Here is a 22,248-nt window from a genome sequence, read left to right as displayed (position 1 = left end):
TGATATAAAATGGCGCAAAATTACGAAAGAACCTAGCGGGTACATTAAATTTAATTTTGTTGTGTAAGTCTGGTTGCTTGAAACATGAATAATATTCGAAGCTGACAGTGCTTACATTAAAATCTAGTTTATTTTTATTATATAAGAGTCAAACATACATTTTATGTAGATGAAAATACTATTCGGTACATTAAACAGGCACCCTATGTTAATGAAAGTTTAATGTGTTTGAGTTGCGGTCACATTTCTAGTAAGGTAATAGATATGGATATGTTAAAAACTTTTCAACAGTAGAATGACATTACAATGGCCTTCCATTAGTGACCTAGCCGCGCACGGTAATTGAATAATTGTGTTAACCATAAAATTGTTTGATTAGCTTAATTTATATAAATTTAATTTGAAGTCGTTTAAATTTAATTAAATTTGTTTGACTATATTTGTAAATATCGTGTGTTTAGATATGAGTTTCACTTGGAAAACTTTAATTATCATGATGTGTTCCCATTGCCAAATATTCACTAAACCACCCAGGAGGCTGCATGTGGGTCACTTGAGCTCTACAACTCATTAACTTGCAATAGATCTCTGGACTCACTAGATTGACTTTATTAAACATTTTAAACATTACATTGTTAATATTACATGAAGACACTTTACGACGTTCTTAAAAACTTTCAGTTTTATTTTGTAGGTGTGTATCCTAAACTTTAAGAGTAGTTGTAATCAACTACTGCGTTTATGTGAGTGTAGTACTATTATTTACAAAATATCACTAGTATAATTCAATTTGTTATTTACTGTTCGTTGAGTTATACAGCTACTATATAAAAATGATACTTACTTTTATGTTTAATTGTAGCTACGATTACGAATTTTATTAATATTACGGATTCACGTGCATTCACACATTGTATATAGCTATATACGAGTATACATGCACATTGCACATACACACATATTTAAAACAAATATGCTATTTGTGTTTTTTGTTAACTAAAATTATATGAGTTTATATTAGTCATCGAAACTAATCTCTAGGAACTATAAATACATATTTATATGTAAAATGGTGCCTTGTGGACAAGTGATACAAGTAAAAAATCATCATTCATAGAAGAACAAAAGAAAAACGTTTAAAAAATTCTTGTTCGTGAACTAAGTTGGCTAGGTTTAAAAGATGATAACTCTAGATACATCAGTATTATCGAAAAATATACTTAAAATTAAAGAATGAAAATATTGTGGAATATTTAGAGTGTTTGATTACTGACAAAAGTGTACAAGTTGATAAATATCGATATTCGTGAATTTTTTAATAGTTACATCACTTTGTGCAGAAATTATTTCCGTAATCATAATATATACAGAAAAAAATTACAAAAAATCGTTATTGTTTCTGATAATGCCCATGTTTAAGTCTCAAAAAGGGTACAGCTCGACTTACATTACTTATCACAGGAAGTCTAGTATATTTATAGATTTGTAGATGACTGAAGGAATAAAAAACATTTTCCTTAATATACTAGTTAATTATTATTTATATCCTATATATATAGTGTCATGTATTTTGCCGTACGAAAATACAATTTATCCGAAATTCTAAATCAACAATAATCTATCCATGACAATTAAATATGAAATATCAATGGCTACTGCAATATACGAGTAGATCGACTAATTGTGATATGTTCGTTTCTATTGAATTATACTTGAACTGTATAACTACGTTTATGTTGTTATTAGTCTAAAAAGACTTCGTTATTCATGTTTTGCATAATTTAAAAAATTATACATGGTACGTACCAAGATAATATTTATAAAAAAAATATGTTTTAACTGATTCGGAAGAAATTCATGAATTTTAGTTTTATAACAACTAAGAAAGATAGCATTGCCGCTTCATATTTTTATAATTTTAATATAATAATTGACTTTGGTGAAAGTATGATGTAAAATAACAACTTTAGTTTGACTGAAATGAAATAAAATTTCTAAATATTTGGAAGAAGAAAATAACTTTTCGGTTTTCACACTTACCATATTGCCAAGTTCGTTGTTCATTTGACAAAGTTTGGTTAGACGTAGTTTCTTTACAAAGTTTCAGAGTTAATTTCTCAAAGAATACATTTCATTAAGCTTGTTTAACTTGTTTTGAAGAATAAGACAAAATTAACAGAACCAGTAATTGTGTTTGCTTGCAAACGAAGGAAAAAACTTACTACGATTACATTGACCATTCATCGTAGGTAGACGAAAAAATAGTCAAGTAATTACGCAGTTTTAGATGTAAGTCAAAAAGTATTTGTCAGATCTCGATCAAATTTAAATGGGACCAACACTGATTTAAAAAAAATCATTATCAAAATCGGTCCACCCAGTATAAAGTTATAATACAACGTCGGTAAACAAAAAAAAAAATGGTCAAGTAAATAGACATTAATTAGAGATAATTCAAAAAGTGATGGTCAGATCTCGAATAAATTTAAATAAGACAACATAACTAGCATCACTTTACGATTTAAAAAAATCGTCGGAAATCGGTCGGAATCGACCAATAAAAAGTTACACAGTAACAGCAATAAAAAATACAGTCGAATTGAGAACAGGAAAGTTCTTCGAAGGAATTCGGTTCAGAAGACAGCTAAAATAATAAAATAAACCAATATTCTATAAAAATATGAAGCGATTGAAAAGAATATAGATTAAAAGAAAATAGTGAGGGTTTTGTAATGTGACCATCGAGTGATGTATGATGTTGGGAGCGGTAAATTCAAATATTGGCTCTTGTTGAATCGATCTCGATGTCAACGCAGGCTGCGGCCCGCCCGTTTGTTTTGAATTCACATGGTAATTCTCCTATCATTTCGCAGGTGTTTGTTTATTATTCATAGAGATCTAACTATTGAATTATTAACCGACATACAAAAAGGAGGAGATTCTCAATTTGATTGTATTTTTTTTATGTATGTTACCTCAGAACTTTGACAAGGTAAACTGATTTCGATGATTTTTGATTGATATAGTTATATAGTCGTATCGAAACCTTTATTTAAACACGTTCTTTAATTTTAGGGGATAGTTTACCGTATCAACGGGATGAACATTATATGTTTGACAATTACGAAATCCATGAACATTTTGTTTTTGAAAATTATTGTTCTGTTCTTTTATTTTTTTTTTTTGTCAATTTTCCAATGTTTTTAATACTTATTATTATTCTATTTCGGACTAAGAGAAATCCAAAAAATGTAATATGATAAAAAAATCTTCAGCCATTCATGAGTTAGAGATAGTGTAACTGACTTTGTTTTTTATATAAAGATATATGATTTTTAACCTAAAATGTACATTTTTATTAAAAAAAGATATGTATACGTAGGTATATGTGTACCCACTCACCTTTAGGGAAACACATTTAGGCAGTCTTACATGTTTTAGGAAATATTCGATAAATTGTTTAGAGAAATAAATATAATATTGTAGGTATGTTACGCTATATATCTCTGGCAAATGACAATTTAGAAAAAATCATTTTGTTAATTGTTTTTTAAAATTAAAAAGTTGATATGATTTTATCTCACAAATAGCTTCAATCGAAAAAATTGTTGCATCACAAACAAAGTAAAAAAATAAAATATATAAAATAAAGCACGGCCTCCTAGGAGCAAATGTTCCTCCTTTTTACTATATTAGTATTCATATGATATTTAATTTATGATTCGATGTGTATTCTGTATAAAATGTGTGTTTTGTAGCATATTAATGAGTCGTTATAAAAATATAGTGATTCAAAAGTAAGTGCTTTCTGTAATTTTAATTTTGTGAGAGTTATAGTACAGCCTCCTTGGTGTCGTGCAAAAACCGACTTCTTGCTTTATCAAATTGTAAAATTGTAAAAAAATTGTAAAAAATTCTTGCATTGTTAAAAATTCAAATCTCTAAGTTAAGAGAGTAGACTTAAAAGCTACAATTTTACCTCTATTATATCGTAATGATAAAAATATCGAAAATACCGTACGATATTATCGATACAAAAGAATTCCATAATATCGTAAATAATACAAAAGCATGCGATACATTATGACACGATATATCGATACAAATTACTATTTTGGAAACTTCTACTATACAGCTCTGAGTAATTGTCTTTCCAGACGAAATATTAACATACATCAAGCGTTAATGGGAAATTCTAGAACTACAACACATGTTACTGCAAATTTTATGAAATAGTTAAAAGTAAAAAAAATATATTACAATATATTCTGTTCATATTAATTTATATTAGATGAACATACAGGCAGACGCGTTCTTTCGAATAGTTATTGGAATTGTATTGATTTCATAAAAATAATTAAAAATTTGTTTTTCTTAAAAATATCAAGTACTAACAATGAAATGGTAATTTTATTATATATACATGTACATATGTACCAATGTAATGTAATGTAAATGTAATGTGTCTCTCATTTCATCGTATGTTATTGATAAGTAATATCCATTTGAATTTCAATTATAGTTATTAAAAAGATAGACCAGATTTAACTGAGGTAGGGCACAGCAGGAATTTCCTGCTCAAAATACGGAGCAGCCCGACTGGGGTAGTACCTCGACCTTACAGAAGATCACAGCAAAATAATACTGTTTTCAAGCAGTATTGTGTTCCTGTTGGTGAGTAAGGTGACCAGAGCTCCTGGGGGGATTGGGGATTGGGTCGGCAACGCGCTTGCGATGCTTCTGGTGTTGCAGGTGTCTATAGGCTACGGTAATCGCTTCCCAACAAACATTTTTGTCATATAATCAAACAATTATATGACTTTGAGTCTTATTAAAGTTATATTACAGTATTTTTTTAACTCTACGTCATGTTATGGTGCATTATGTGTCCAAATAGACGTATAGATTTTTTGTCGTATAACATTGTCGTATAGACGTTATTTCGACATTTCTTTACAATCGTCATATAATAGCGTCTATGAAGACATCTATAAAACTTACATATACAACTTTTCGTCGTGTAAACGTTTTCGTAGTGTAAACGTCATAATACTATTAATTTTGTCATATAATTACCTTTTAAACATCTGCTAAACGAATAGTAATTGTTTACACGTAGTACTTGTAACCATTATATATAAGTCGAATAAGTGTACTAGTGTAACTTGTATACATCCTAAAGTATTACAAAAATGATAATGACCACGGCCATTTCAAATGTGCGCATATCATTTCGATGAAGTCCATCTTCGATAAAAACTTATCAACATCCACATAAATATGGATCATAATTGTGGGGTATATCTAAAAAAAAGTATTATTCAGACTTAACTAAGTTATATGTCTCGTAAATTCTTCTGTTCAGAAAATATAAATTATTTGAAATAAGTTAGCTAGGCGTTTTATTATTTTATTATTGATCCCTAAATCAACTGTCATGGCGTACACATTTACAATATGTACGCAGTATATACGTCGGGAAGTTATATAGTTGTCATATAACGCAGTCACTTAATAAATTATTAATAAAAATATACGAAAACATTAAAATTTTAAAAGCGCATGAAAAATTTGTTACAAAGTTACCTCACATTAATCAGTAAATTCGATTGCACAATGGTTTGTAACTGATGAAATGGTTTTATCACCTCAACAAAGTAAAAAATACAATATTTTAACTCAGCTGTCAAAAAAACTGCCAAATTCAATTAGTGTGTGTTATGTTTATAATCTGTTACAATTTTTCATTCGTTCAATATAAAAGTATCATCTTTAAATGACAATAATACAACGAATACGTTAGATAAACGTCATATTGTGTGCCATTACTCGACACGAAGTCGAATACACGCCGCGACAGCTATCATTACATGACATGTAGTCAAATCGCCAACGTGTATATGACTCCTATGCGACTATATAGGTATCTATATGACTGTTACACGAAACTCTTAGCGCCTTAAGTTGAATAAAATGGGCCCTAATGCCGTCGAGTAAACGTTCTAATGTCGTTTATACGATTATACTAAATAACATTAAGTTGTCACCAAAACGTCTACTCAACGTCGTAAATGTTTGTTGGGTTACCATCAGGTGAGCCGTAAGCTTGTTTGCCGACCTAGTGACATATAAAAAAAAAAAAAAAAAACCCTTATAGACCCGTTATAAAATCAAATAATATTTATTACCACCTCAAAGTAATGTACCTATTTCGTATATTAGATGCATAAATTAATATTTATATATACCTACTTTTTACAGTTCAGTAATTTAGTTGATCGAGTACCTATAATATTCGCCGTTTTGGTCACGTTTATGTTATACAACGATTACGATAGCGATTCAGCTTCTTTCTCTGTATAGAAGAAGGATCGGATCTTAATCCACCACACTACTATTATGAGAATCAGACGCTAGTAGGTGTATATGATGACAACCAACCAACAACCACCAACTAACAATAAACCAACAGCATAATGTCTTCTCCGAGTCACGGTGGGGGGACCCACAAGAACAGACATCCAAACCGAAAAGAACCGGTTGTACAAATACTCTATATCTCGAAATCTATCTCGAGAGGATATCGAACCCACAAATCCCAGGTGTTTAAGCGCTTACATGGTACACGCACCACTACACCTGTTGTTTGTAAACAAGGTATATAAATGTTATTGTGTCCTGACTTATTTAATTTTTTAATCTTTACTACTATACACAAAAAATTAGAAAATACTGAATAAAGACGTATGTAATTGTCAATAGGTACACAAAATGATTTCCAGCTAATTAATATAGGTTCCATCAAATTAACCGATAAATAAACGATTCAGCCTGTAATATCCCACTACTGGGCGTAGGCCTCTTTCCCCATGTAGGAGAAGGGTTAGAGCTTAATCAACCACGCTGCTCCAATGCGGGTTGGCAGATATATTCCCTACTATGAGTAACGATCGCTATGAGGTGTACATGATAACAACCGGGACCGACGGCTTAACGTGCTCTCCGAGGCAGGGTGGGGAGACCCACAAGGACTGCATAAACACCCAGACCACGGCAAACACCTGTATGGCCAATAAAATTGTTTGTCATGTGCGGGGATCGAACCCGCAACCGCCAGACGCAACAGGTACAATCCATGGCTGTAACCGTTGCGCCAACGCGGCGTTAACTGTCAAATAATAATTACATAATGCCATATCTTATACTTGAATAATTATTGTGTTTGCTCGTAAACGAAAAAAAACCGACTTCAATTACATCGACAAGTAATACAACGTAGATCGACGAAAAACTAGTCAAGTAACTACGCGTTATCAAACTTTACTCAAAAAGTAGTTATCAGATCTCGATAAAATTTAAATGTGACCACATGATAAACATCAGCTTTTGATTAAATTAAAAATTATCAAAATCGGTACACCCAGTAAAAAGTTATTACGGATTTTCGAGAGTTTCCCTCGATTTCTCTGGGATTTTATCATCAGATCCTGATTTCCTTATCATGGTACCAAACTAGGGGTATCCCCTTTCCAACAAAAAAAGAATTATAAAAATTGGTACATCCAGTAGAAAGTTATGCGGTATAATACAACATAGGTCGACGAAAAAAGCGTCAAGTAAAAACGCATTATTAAATGTAACTCGAAAAGTAGTTGTTAGATCTCATATAAATTTAAATGGGACCAATTGCCACACACCACCTATCGATTAAAAAAAAATTGTCTAAATCGGTCCACCCGGTCAAAAGTTCTGATGTAACATACATTAAAAAAAATACAGTCGAATTGAGAACCTCCTCCTTTTTTGGAAGTCGGTTAAAAATATTAAATATCCATTTCCTTTATACCTGTAGACATGAATTATACTCAGTTAATGCGGACGTGTGTAATTCCGACGACCCTTATACATGTTTGATTTAGTTGCTTGTGGTGGTGAATATGATTAATATTAAGTTTACGGATCTCTCCTATCACTGATGTATAATTAATTTACTTTGCACATGGTTGAACCTAGCAAAAAAAGTAATTAATATTTTATTACCCGTACAATAAGCTTATTTGTTGTTTACACCGTTAAGTATAATAAGCTGTTGAATTGTATGTATAAACAATTAATAAATATTCATTCTTCAATTTTAACAAAATTCAAAGCGTGTAGGCAAATAAATATTTCAAACTATTATGAATGCAGGTGTATTAAGCAAGTTCTCTAACCAGTATATTCTCTATTTTTTACCGTAGATAATTTTCTTAAAATCAAACGCCAGAAAATGAACATATAAATTAAATTTAACGTTGCTTAATTAATAGTCTTGAAACTTAGAATGGTCGCGCTTTTACTCCCCAGAAACCAATAATTCGTAGCGACTCGTTCAAGATCATCTGTCCATCTGTTATGGTGTCACAATTTTAGTACTTTTGGGTTCCGATGATTATAATCATTTAGTAGTTCCTCAAATATTTCGTTCAGTGCCAACTATCACTCATTATGTCAACAATCACTCATTTCATTACTGCCTAGGAAGCTTAACCTTACGAGGTCAATAAAACTAAAAAAATATATATCTTCAGGTACTAACGTAATATTCTCTTTGACGTGAAGATTTCGGAAAGTTCTCGGAGATGGACTATGTGTCATTTTATTCAGTTGTCTTATTTTCTGCTAAACAAAATATGAGTATTTCATGTGTATTTTTGAGATAATATTTACTATGCTCGAGTTCATTTTTAGACTTACTTATTGAAAAAATTTGTTAAACGCATTTAATATTATTGATCCTTTCGAGTTTTGTATCGACAAACTATGTTATAGGTTAACTAAGAATGAGATTTTACCGAGTAATTTGTTCCCAATTGTTTTTGCTGTCGGAGAGATGTCTTCAATACACTACAGCTGCTGCCCTTTTGCAGTGAATTGAAGACATCTCTGCGAGTCTCTTTCGTAGTCTGATCCTATAAGGCTTGCGTGTTAATTATACGAGCGTTTCAGTATGTCCATACTTAATAAGCCATCTCTATAGCGACCTCTACATAATCTAAGTTGCAAAATTATATTTTTACATATCTAATAAAAAAATTATATTCTTATGTATAAAATTCTCGTGTCACATTGTTAGTTAAAATACTCCTCCGAAACGGGTGGACAGATTTTTATGAAATTTTGTGCATATCGGGTAGGTCTGAGAATCGGCCAACATCTATTTTTCATACCCCTAAGTTATAACGGGAGGGGGATTAAGGGGGTTAATAATATATATGGCAAAACAACGTTTGCGGGGTCAGCTAGTTATACTATATTAATGTTATATTATACTGTATTATATTGTATCATATCGTATCACATCATATTACATTGTACTATATTTATAATTTTCGGTAAGTTTTAGACATTATATTCTTATCTTTGTCAACCCTTAGTAATCTGGTAACGAGATAACTTAAAAAATTAGCATTTATCCTTTTTAGATAAAGATCGAACAAATAGACATAAGTTTGTTAAATGTAAATTGTAAATTACTAGCCGGCAAATATTAGAATAATCCTATCGTAAATAAAGTATAATATTTAAAGTTTGCGCATTAGAGTTATATTGTTTATTTTTAGTTATCGTATTAAAATACTTTCATTCATATCTCACTTATAAAAGGAGCTGGCAAATGGACTTAAATTATAATCAAAGTTTGTTTTGGGAGCCAAATTTTCAAGTAAACATCCGTGTTTTTATAATGTGATCGTCAAAGGTAATTTTTATTTTCTAGAGAAAGCGAGATCAGAAAGTTAATTGACTACGACTTAGCGTGCTCGTCTTGGGTTGTTTAAGTATATCCGTCCTACGTGACATCAGCTAACTCGTTGAGACCTACTTTATACTGAGTTAAATATTTGTACCCCACTTAACATTATTCAAGTGTATTTTCCTACAAGTTCTGCCAGGGATGAAGAATTTGAAGACTTCTATTGTCAACTTGAGTCTTCTATGGCTAAGATTCCTAAAAGAGAGCTATTACTCATCACTGGAGACATTAATGCCAAGGTAGGAAACACCACTGGTGATACAGGCATACAACATATTGTTGGAGACTATGGCCATGGTGTTCGTAACCCAAGGGGAATGCGACTCATAGACCGACAACAACATGGCCAACAAAAACCGACAGCAATGACTGATCGATATGTTGCTGTGGGACATGATAATTAGTATAATTGATGCGTACGTGCGATAACAGGTCGAAAGTAATTTCATATCTATAATAACATTAATTTACAATGGTGCGTGGTATACAGATAAATATAGATAAAATTAGTTATAGTGTAGGACAACGGTTTATGTTATTATACTTATTTTAGGACCGGGGTTTTAAAATATAATACTCCTACTGTAAACATACGTATCGTTCTTCAAACAGACGTATGTACATAGGATGCTTTAGTGCTCGGATTAAGTAATGAATCTTGTAACCTTGTTTAGAAGTCTTAGAAGAAGTCAACAACATATATATGTACTATAACAATTATTTTATCAAAACATCCTTCAATTATATATAATTTGAAATGAATTATTTGTAATTTATGATTAAGCGTGCGTAAATTGTACTTACACTTTACAAACATAATTCATTATTAAGTAATTTAAAATTAACATATTCAATAGTTTATTTTGTGAAGATCTTAATATCTAAGAGGAAAACGACGTTGAATATAATTATTTAATACTGTTTAAAAGCCTCTGTCGTATGTAAATTTCGTTATGTGTACATAATTTTACATAATATGTATTAATTAATGAACGTTAACATTTTTTATAACTTTATAATCGTAAGGATTAATCTCTGCAATAAATAAAGATAAGCACTAAAACCTTTTTTAATCACGTTTTAAAAATTCTAAAACGATTAAATTAGCTAACGATGAGACATTTCTGTGGATATATTGTAAATATTGTGATCTTAAAATATTACATAAAACGGTGTTATACGTACATTTAAAGAGTATTATGGTATATGAAAACCAAGTGAATGACGGACAAATTCCCCTTAACCACAACAACATCGTGAACTAAATCTAGTAAGACATAATGTATGAAGATATCAAATATGCGTAAGTAGTTTTAGTATTCTTAGAAATATAGATTTTATTATATATAATTAAATAATCGTATTTTATAATTTATAAATTTTCACAAGTTTTTTAATTAGAAATGTTCTCAAAATCATTTCATTCATTGTATTTTTATTTATTTATGATCTGGGGGCACGGTAGTGCCCCCGCCAAGACGAAATAAAAAAAAAAAAAAAAACGAAAAGCACTACCTATCTTTTCTCGAAGTGCTTCGTCGTTTTTTTGAACCCTCATAACTTGGGTTTGGATTATACTAGATAAACAAAATTCTAGGGATATGATGTCAATAGTGAACTTATTAAACATATAAAGTTTCAATTGCATAGCGCTTATACTTTAGATTTTATTGATATCTAAAAAACCCCGATTTCGTCACTCACTGATGATCATCAAAATTCAAAGAGTACTTCCTGAAGTCCCAGAAAGCTGAAATTTGGTATGTAAGCTAGTATTAGTACACAAACAACAAAAAAATTCTAAAACTTGGAACTTTTACCCCCCAACCCCTTAAACTAGGAGATGGAAGTTTGTATGAGACTTCCGCAAATTTTGATGCTAGAGGTCTGAAAATTGATATAGGGACTCCTTGTTATTAATAATAATAATAAAATACATAAAAAATAAAAATCGGTTATTAGTTTATGTCGAAAATTTACATTTTGTAATTTTGGTATTTAAGTTTTGGCGGACATCACCGTTTGCATATCAGTTCAACATAAAATCAAAAACAGCGTGCTTAAACCGAATGTGGTGAAGATTGGATGATATTTATGGTATAAAATGTGTCGGAGGTAAAATGCAACTATAATATTGTCATAAGCAACTTACAAAAAGAAGTGAAATCCCACCAAAAACATTTTCATGTAAAATGTTGCCAAGACGAGATCATATGGCTCGCATTGTCAAAAAGTTATCAGATCTCATGTAGAGACAAGCTTCTAACTCTACACGCCCTAACTTCACAAACTCTACACCTTAGTCAAAATATGTGGCTTGGCCGTTTCGCTACCGTCACGTGGGCGTAAGGTGAAAATTCTTTTCACTGTTTTTTACTTTTCTGTCATACAATAGTTCTATTAAAGAAAAAATAAAAAGAAGAAGAATAATTGATATACATATAATACAAATAAAAATAAAAAGAGAAAATATATTTATATAAATGAGACAGGAAAGTCGTCATCTACAACATCGGCAGCCGGTAGTAACGAAACGGCCAAGCCAGATATTTTGACTAAGGTGTAGAGTTTGTGAAGTTAGGGCGTGTAGAGTTAGAAGCTTGTCTCTACATGAGATCTGATAACTTTTTGACAATGCGAGCCATATGATCTCGTCTTGGCAACATTTTACATGAAAATGTTTTTGGTGGGATATGTTAATTTCATATAAACGTTAACTGTTTTCGTAAAGATTCGAAGAAAGTAACCAAACAAATCTGTTTCGTTTTAATGATATTTCAAACTTTAATACTTTTAACAGATTATGTTAATTATTTTTGTCTTATAGATAAAATATTTAAAACTATTAAAAATAAATAAATAATAAATAAATATCTACACAATACACACATGGTCGTCTGTTGCTAAAGTAAACAACTTAATGCTTGTGTTATAGGTAACAACTGACTTGTATAGCTACATTCTTTTTTCGATAAACATACTTATAAATAATACATATATAAATATGTACATAAATATTTATATTACTCTTAGATTCGGGGTGGGAATCGAACCCACAACTCTCGGAGCAGAAACCAGGGTTACTACAAACTGCGCCAACGGGCTAGTCAAATAATGAAGCGATAGAAAATCCTTTATTTTTATTCTACACTGGTGGTAGTAGTAGTAACCAAAATTTACAAAATAAAGTGTGGTTTAAAAATTGCTTCATATAAAATTAAGATGGACTATTCCTGTAAGACATTAGGATTAATTATTATATAGGCTGAGTTTGGATCCTTTATTGTATTTCTCTTTCGTTTTTGGTAAGTTTGAATAATAAAAATTTATTTGTTATTTAGCACCTTATTACATTAGTTATTCTCGTCTTACATGGAGGGTCGAGTTTTAAATTATATTTAGTGAATTTTAATGTTTATAACATTGTAATTTTAGATTATACACAATGTATATAGTTTAGTCACAACCCACTGCTAGGCATTAGCGGCATAGGCTTCTTTTTCTACGTAGGAGAAGGATTGGAGCTTAATCCACCACGCTCCACTGGGCGTTGGCTGATTTATTATTTTACAATAATATTGGCGACCCCTACTAAAAGTAGCATTTTTTCATCAAGCAATGAAGACTAGCTTATATCGTTACTGAATTACGTTTCTTTTTTTATTGTAATGATATATTTTAAAGTAAATTTAAGTAAACTATGAAAAAAAAAATAAAAAAGTAATTTTTATCATGCTAAAGCCTTTAGGTTCGTTCATTAAATACGCGATTCTCAGGGGGCTGTGGGTTTGGAAAAACATCACGAAATATCACAAGGGGGAGGGGAGGGGGCTTATGGAGATACCGTGTGTATTTATTTTTCTAAACCAAAACACAATCAATACCAACGTCCTGCAGTCTCGAAGCCAATCTTGAAATTAGTAGGGTTATAAGGGGGGGCTTCAACCTCATAAGGGAGGTAGAGGGTGAAAAAGTTGCTAAAAACAGCATGTGATTAATGTTTTACCCCTTTGTTTAACTTCATCTCAGCCTGTCGCAGTCCACTGCTGGACATAGGCCTCCCTAAGTTCGCGCCAGACATCCCGGTCTTCCGCAATCCTCATCCAGCCTACACCGGCAATCTTACGTAGATCGTCGGTCCAACGGGCCGGAGGACGTCCCACACTGCGTTTGCCAAGACGCGGTCTCCACTCCAGGACCCGTCTACTCCAACGGCCATCGGTCCTGCGACACAGATGACCATCCCACTGCCACTTCAACTTGCTAATTCTGCGGGCTACGTCGGTTACTTTCGTTCTCTCGCGGATAGTCTCTTTGTTTAACTTAGCCCATTTTATTAGTTATTTTTGCTTGGATAAATGCCAGTCAAACTTGAATTTTATTTGTTTTGTACTACTGTATATATACTATATGTATACTGAAACAATGTCTATTTAAGAAAAAAAAAATTGAGTTCGTTGATATTCATGTTCTGAAGTAGCTAGAAAATGTATAAAATACTTGTCTTGGAAACTTTGAAATATTTGGAGCGACCTTTAATATTGGAATTTCGAATTGAGATTTTCAGTATCTTTATAATTTTTCTTTAAGAATAAAATGAAATAATGCGAAAAACAATGAAAAAATGTATATTAGACGATTTAAAAAAAAAAGTTAAAATTTGGTGTGACATCTAAATTTTTTTTGACCTGCCTTTTGGAGCGGACTCTTAAAACATTGTCAACTTACATATTTTGGTACCAGAGAGAGAAAAAAATTTTTGGGCTACCATAATATAACATCTATGTCTAATGTTACTAATTTTATATCAGAAATAATTATCTTAATATACCTACTTATATGACATGTTTCTAGACGAAAACGCAACGTGTTACGCGGTCAGGGCACTGGTTTGTGGCTGTTGCGCTGGCGGTTGCGGGTTCGATCCCTGCATTTTTATTGGGCATACAGATGTTTGCCATGGTCTGCGTGTTTGTGTAGTTCTTGTGGATCTTCCCACCGTGCCTCGGAGAGCACGTTAAGCCGTCCGTTCCGGTTGTCATCATGTACACCTGATAGCGATCGTTACTCATAGTAGGGAATCGCTAACTCGCAATGGAGCAGCTTGGTGTTTTAACCTCTGATCCTTCTCCTACATGGGGAAAAGGCCCAGCAGTTGGATATTGTAATATCCAAAAGATCCAATTCTGAAGAGTAAGCGTAATGACATTTATAGTTACGTTTTATATCACCATCATCATCCCGTCCGTCTATTGCAGACGATTTAGACAGTGTCAGACAGACACTGTGTTGCCTAGGACACTCTTCAGGAAAACGCAGAGTTGCCTAAGCTCTGCGCCACCCTCACGACCTCACTGGCTAGGCCCACAGGATCGACGAGTCGATACGTGTGGAGCCAGTTCGGCTGCATGAGTCTTTCGCATTTTAGAGCTATGCCACGAATGCTTGACGGAGACCCCATTCCGGGTTTCAAATGAAGTTTTTCTTCTCCAGGACCCTGACGATTTTGAGCCAGGTTTATCCCTCGGTTGCCTTTTAAGACCCCACGTGAAGAAAGGGGGTGGTGCTATTCTACTCTACTCTACTCGGTCGACACTACACGGCATATACGTTTTATATAAATTATTTGTATACCTGCTACTCGTTATCGGTTATCTGGGATTAGTTATTATACGCATCACCTCACCTCACATCACATCACATCTCACATCATCACTTGTCACCTTATGATTATATTTTTATGGTTTAATGTATTTCTTTTATGTTTAATAAATGTAATACCAATATAATCACTAGTCTTAAATAGATATTTTTGTTATTTTTTTTTTCATATTGGTACGATTTTTTTTGCGTTTCTTTATCACCTATTCAACTGATACAGCTCCTTGATAGATAAACGGGTAAAGTTTAAACCAGAGTTTCATTTGTATCCTTCGTAGGTTCTATAGGACAACATCTACTTAAGATCGAAACTCGAGCCTCCACACACGAATAACGCGATCGACATATAATTATGCCGAACATCTATATGTTACTTTATCGTAACATAATTCTATTGGGACCGTTCACGGTAGAGATACTTCGTTCTTAATAACCTATGTTCGGTATTTTTAAATTTTTCAAACAAGTAACAGTTTAGTGTTTGAGTTATGAATACTACTTAAAATAATTTTTTTTCGATCTCATATTCGCACACGGTTGACTGTTCTTAAGGTAGACATGTCATTTTAATGACAGCCATTTAGGCGACAGACGATTAATATACCATTTTTTTTATTTTATTTTATATGCACCTAATTCATATGTAATAGTTAGTAATACTTTGCATCACTCATGTTTTTTCACTGCTTATATATCTATTCGTATTGATTTTTTTATCAACGTTGTTATTGAGTTCGTAAAATGAAATTATTCTACATTTTAGATATTCGGTTTTCGTCCATCAATTTATTCATTAGAATTAATGGCTTTCACAAGTGTCAAAATAGCACGGATGATTTCAACGAAGTCACGTAGTACGGAAAAATTTTCGTCTTTCATTTTATATTACTACTAGCTGATCCCGCAAACGTTGTTTTGCCATATATGTTATTAACCTCCTTAATCCCCCCTCCCCTTATAACTTAGAGGTATGAAAAATAGATATTGCCGATTCTCAGACCTACCCGATATGCACAAAATTTCATTAAAATCAAATCAATCAAATCAAATCAAAAGAATTTTATACATAAGAATATATTTTTTTATTAGATTTGTAAAAATATAACTAAGAAAATTAGATTACGTAGAGGTCGCTATAGAGATAGCTTATTAAGTATGGACATACTGAAACGCTCGTATAATTAACACGCAAGCCTTATAGGATCAGACTACGAAAGAGACTCGCAGAGATGTCTTCAATTCACTGCAAAAGGGTAGCAGCTGTAGTGTATTGAAGACATCTCTCCGACAGCAAAAACAATTGGGAACAAATTACTCGGTAAAATCTCATTCTTAGTTAACCTATAACATAGTTTGTTGATACAAAACTCGAAAGGCCGTCGTTGGCCGTCTCAGACCTACCCGATATGCACACAAAATTTCATAAAAATTGATCCAGCTGTTTCGGAGGAGTATTTTAACTAACATTGTGATACGAGAATTTTATATATAAGCTTTTTCACCGAAATTTCTTGTTCAATCACAATATAAATATTGCCTGTGTAACTCCTGCATAGTGTAGCTTTGACAATTTTTCATATAAGAAAACAATGTACTATAATGATCTGACGATTTGTAAAATGAAACTAAAAGTGTCATCTTCGTTATTTTTTTCTAAAAAACACATGTTAATTTAATTTAAGAAAATACGATTTTATTTGCGTCACAATAAAAAAAAAAATTGGCAAATTTTTGTACTAGACGATGGTTAAGGAGTAACTTAGTATTGCAAATGACTGCTCATTGTATGATGATATGATTCCCTCGCTTCTTTGCGCTACTTCTACTAACAAAGACACCTAAATTCGTTTCTGCGCAGGTTGAAGATAAGCGCTCAATATCCGATTACTGTACCCGGTGCCTATTGTAACATGCTACAGTTTTCACGAAATTGTCTTTTGGCAGTTTTTTTAACAGTTTTAAAGCATTTTGAATAAAAAAATAAAAATAAAACAACAAAAGTTATTTTACAATTGTCATTTTTTTATATTTCTGTCTCAAAGACAAATGCTGATTTAGACACAATATTTTTAATTAATTCATTCATTATTTTACCTTCTCCATGTCCTAAATAGGCAAAGAGGCCTTTTTTTACGTTGGAAAATACATCATGGATACCCTCCGGCGCGGGAGAGCCAGAGGGTTACCACGTGTGAGCAGTCGTCCGCCTGGATGAGGCGAAATGGAGTCCCCGGCACCATGGTGGGGGTAGCCTCACTCACAACAAGGCCACCCCTCAGACATGTGGGTTCGTGTCGTCCGGCCGACCGAAGTCCGCCGACTATCGGCCGGCGACCCTACTATTACGAGGCGGGGAGCACGTGGGCAAACCGTCTCCTCCTTGCCCCTGTACGTCTGCGCCGGAGTGGGTCAGCGGAGACGTCATTATATGGGGAAAGAGGCCTACCCCCACGTGTGAGCAGTCATCCGCCTGGGTGGGGCGAGATGGGGTCGCGTTAGCATTCGCCATCTCACCCCGGCGGTAGGCCCGGATAAAGCCGCCGGGCCCCGGCACAATGGTTGGGTGGCCTCACTCACAACAAGGCCACCCCTTAGAAGTGTGGGACCGTGTCACCCGGCCGGCCGAAGTCCCCCGACTATCGGCCGGCGACCCCACTATTACGAGGGGGGGAGGAGGTGGGCAAATCGTCACCTCCTTGCCCCCGTACGTCTGCGCCGGAGTGGGTCAGCGGAGACGTCATTCTCCCTGGCCCGCTCCGCGGTCTCCTTCTGCGTCATTACCTCTTCGCAGAAGGAGACCGCCGCCTGCCACGATCTCTCACTGTCGAGCATGGCTTTTACGACGCTCGGCAGTGAGAGATCCCGTCCGAGGACCGCCGAAAGCGCGCGCCGCTGTAACTCCCACGCGGCGCACACCTATGGGGAAAGAGGCCTATGCCAGCAGTGGGATATTACAGGCTGAAGTGTAGACGAAAAAATAGTCAAGTAAATACGCTTTATTAAAGACTAGCCGACCAGTGCCAACTTCGTTGGGCGTTAATTATTTTTGTGATGCAAATATATGGTAAAGTTTTCATCTTCGACTATTTCTCCGACTTAATTTACATGTACTATTATTTTTCACTAATTTTTTTGTTCAATAACAATAAAATATTAAGCCTATATCACTCCTGAATAGCGTAGCTTTCTTTTAGTGAAAGAATTTTCTTGATCGGATCAGTATTTGCGAAGATTACCCCCTACAAACAAACAAAGTTCGAAACTTTACCTCTTTATAATATTAGTATAGATTACCTTCTCAAAAAGCACTGATCACATCTTGATCAAATTTAAATGAAACCACTTGACAAGCACCACCTTTCGATTAATAAAAGAGTCATCAAAATTGGTTCACCCAATATAAAATAAGAGGTGTAATACAACATAGATCTACGAGAATATAGTCAACTAAATACGCATTATTAAAGATAACTCAAAAAGTAACTTGTCAGATTTCAATTAAGATATGCAAAGGCGATCTTGTCGATAAAGAGTGATTTTTTTCAGATAAACTTTGTGCACAGATTACAATACAGAAGCAGCGGTTAGAAGTGTGCACATATTAAGGAGGGAAAAACAATAATAAATAACGTTAAACAAGTTGGTTACATACTTAATAATAAAAATACAAGGCATTATCATAAGTACGTGTATATAAACTACGATTTTATAGACTTACATAAACATACTTAGTACCCGGGTGACCGAGCTTAGCTCAGTATTTTTAGTAAATTGTGAAGGATTAGTAGAAGAGAGAGTTAAAATGATTCGCTGCCGGTTTGGATTGTCTTTTTTAACCGACTTCAAAAAAGGAGGAGGTTACTCAATTCGACCGTATATTGTACATATATATATCTATAATATAAAAATGAGTCGCTGAATGTGTTGCTAAGCGCAAAACTCGAGAACGGTTGGACGGATTTCGCTAATTCTTTTTTAAAAATATTCCTTGAAGTACGAGGATGGTTCTTACGGAGAAAAAAATTCAAAAAAAAAAAAATTAAAATTTCCTGAAAAAGTCTAAAAACAACATTTTTCTATACTCCCATACAAAAGATTTGTGATAATACTTAAAAGTCAATTTGAACTTTAAAACCATACGATAAAGTTTGTGTTAGGCGATACGAAGTTCGCCGGGTCAGCTAGTATATATATATATATATATATATATATATATATATATATATATATATATATATATATATATATATATATAAATGTATGTTCGGGGATAACTTCTTCGTTTATGAACTGATTTTGATAATTCTTTTTTTGTTGGAAAGTAGATATCCCAGGTGTGGTATCATGATAAGGAAACCAGGATCTGGTGATGGGATCCCAGAGAAATCGAGGTGAAACCCTTGAAAGTCCAGATAACTTTTTACTGGGTGTACCGATTTTGATGATTTTTAATTTAATCGAAAGCCGATGTTTTACCATGTGGTCACATTTCATCGAGATCTGATTACAACTTTTGGAGTAATCTTTGATAATGCGTATTATTTCACTATTTTTTTCGTATATCTACGTTGTATTACTTGTCGATATAACTGAAATTAATTTTTTTTTCGTTTTCCTGCAAACACAATTATTAATAATGAATTAACGCACGATGTGTAACAAAGCCAATGTATAAAATAAAAATAACGGTAAATTAAAAATTGATACACATTACAAAATTACAAGATCGAGGGTAATTGCTTCTCAAAAACTGATAGGTGCTCCAACAAATCGTGTTTTTTGGAAATCATATTTAAATACGAATTACATATTTATAAAATACAAATAATATTTTTTTTACCGACAATACTGAAAAATATATACATATATATAAAAAATCAAAAATAAAAAAATAATTAAAACATAGTAATGATAAAATGTGAATATGATTTTTCGATTTTACCAACATAATGATAAAAATAAGAACTGGCTATTGAAATAAAAAATAACGAGCGTAAAGGAAAAAATAATTGATCAGAGACATGAGGATTTGAACCATGATCTTCTCGGTTGATTCCGACAGGCCGATTTCCCACCGAGCTATTACAACTTAATTGACAGTTGCGAAATTTGCCTTCAGCTATTTTTTTACTCCCTAAAAACAGGGATAAAACGACATTTTCCAAAAATGAATTTTAGCTAGATGGGTTTATCTCCCCCGAAACCTCCTATATACTAAATTTTATGAAAATCGTTGGTGCCTTTTCCGAGATTCAGATTATATATATATATTACAAGAATTGCTCGTTTAATAGTATTAGATTAGATATAAGAGTATACACGTAATTAAATAATTATTTTAGGACCTGTAAATATGCGTATCTACAGACATTGGTTGCTTAAGGCGGGACCATCGATCATTATCATTGACCGAGTTCAAAAATAGCGAGATTCTCTCAATTCGACTGTTTTTTATGTATGCTAACTTCAGAACTTTTGACTGGGAGGACCGATTTCGATCTTTTAAAAACGATTTATTACTTTTCATAAAACAAACAGTACTATTACGAAAATTGAAGCAAATTAAAACAAATAAGTGTTCGTTATCAGACCATGTCATTAAGAATTATTAGCTCCAATCAATAATATGTGCTTATTTATCGAGTGATATGGCAATGTTACTTGTATAATTATTTTTGGTAATCTCTTTGTCTATTTACAGTCGTTCCGGAGACGGTAATAAGTTCTCCACGTCCACTCGGCCAGCAATCTCCTTTGCCCGGTATCGAAGAGGAGGACGACTCCGACTGGCCTCTCGAGGACGCCGCAGATTCCACTCTTACTCCCTCTTACAAAAGCACAAAGAGTAGTACTGATACTGTTTATACTTCGTCAAGAAGCTCTGGAAAGAAGCGTAGTTTTGGAAGTCCTTCATCCGTAAAGATATGTGTATCAGCAGCAGCAAGGAAGTCTAACAAAGCACGTAAGCGTGGCTCCAGCACTGCTAGCGCGTCGCCTGCCGGGCAAGTCGGAGACGACGCGCCCGCGACCACTCACGGCAAGATGCAGGCTGAACAGGGTAGCATCGGTGAGCTTCAGAAGTATCACGGGAGATACCTCAAAAGTCGTCGTCACACTCTAGCAAATGTTCGGTAAGTTATAATTTGACATTTTAAGTTGTAGTCAAACAATTATGCATTTCAATGGGTTATAGTTACAAATAACGCGATGAAATGCCCTTAAATTTTAATTGTAATTGTAACCAAGGTGTAATTCTAGTTTAATTAGCGATTTTAGCCACAAATCAAAACATTAGCACTTATCAAATATATCACAATCAAAACATTACAACTTATTGTATTCTTCCAAATGTCTTCACCAATTTTTATTTTTATACAGTACTTCAGCAACGGATGTGAAATGTTTCGGAATTGAGGATCTACAAAGTGGTTTAATCGAGGAATTCAAGGCTCGTAAAGTTAATAGGTTATTAAAGCGGAAATCCTTTAATTGCGATGTTGTATTTTTATAGACGTCGGTTACGATTCCTATTATAATAACCTAATAAATTATTCTGATAAATTAGCTGCCTATAGATAATCTCGTTATTCACTATTTTGTGCACTATTATGGGCAGGTCTTGTATATGTATTATGTAATGACCAAATGAAGGAATTGTCAAAACAGGCCTATTGTCCTGTTACAGTTGAGGCTTTAATGCTTAATGTCCACTCTATTATATGACAAGAGAATATTTATACTGCAGGATCTAGGCATTATTACCTTCGTAGAATGCCTAAAAATATTTCTTTTTA

General features: G+C 33.3%; 1 protein-coding gene across 1 annotated transcript; it reads left to right on the top strand.

Moving 5' to 3' along the window:
- Nucleotides 1-295: 295 nt before the first annotated feature.
- LOC123654727 lies at nt 296-22,026 on the top strand. The gene is made up of 4 exons (XM_045590613.1): nt 296-338; nt 9,908-10,096; nt 21,156-21,585; nt 21,833-22,026. The coding sequence occupies exons 1-4, from the start codon at nt 296-298 to the stop codon at nt 21,963-21,965; spliced, it is 795 nt and encodes a 264-aa protein (XP_045446569.1). The 3' UTR covers nt 21,966-22,026.
- Nucleotides 22,027-22,248: the final 222 nt, after the last annotated feature.

This window comes from Melitaea cinxia, chromosome 6, assembly GCF_905220565.1.
Source record: "Melitaea cinxia chromosome 6, ilMelCinx1.1, whole genome shotgun sequence".
In the NCBI taxonomy this organism is placed as follows: Eukaryota; Metazoa; Arthropoda; class Insecta; order Lepidoptera; family Nymphalidae; genus Melitaea; species Melitaea cinxia.
The sequence above is the reverse complement of the archived record's forward strand: the minus strand, read 5'-3'. Positions and strand labels throughout refer to the sequence as shown.

Bases quoted from the DNA above. Each gene is read 5' to 3' on its own strand.
- LOC123654727 (XM_045590613.1), top strand. From the start codon at position 296: ATGACATTACAATGGCCTTCCATTAGTGACCTAGCCGCGCACG. The intron at 10,097-21,155 runs GTAACCCAAGGG...GTCTATTTACAG, and splicing joins AGACTATGGCCATGGTGTTC to TCGTTCCGGAGACGGTAATA. The intron at 21,586-21,832 runs GTAAGTTATAAT...ATTTTTATACAG, and splicing joins CACACTCTAGCAAATGTTCG to TACTTCAGCAACGGATGTGA.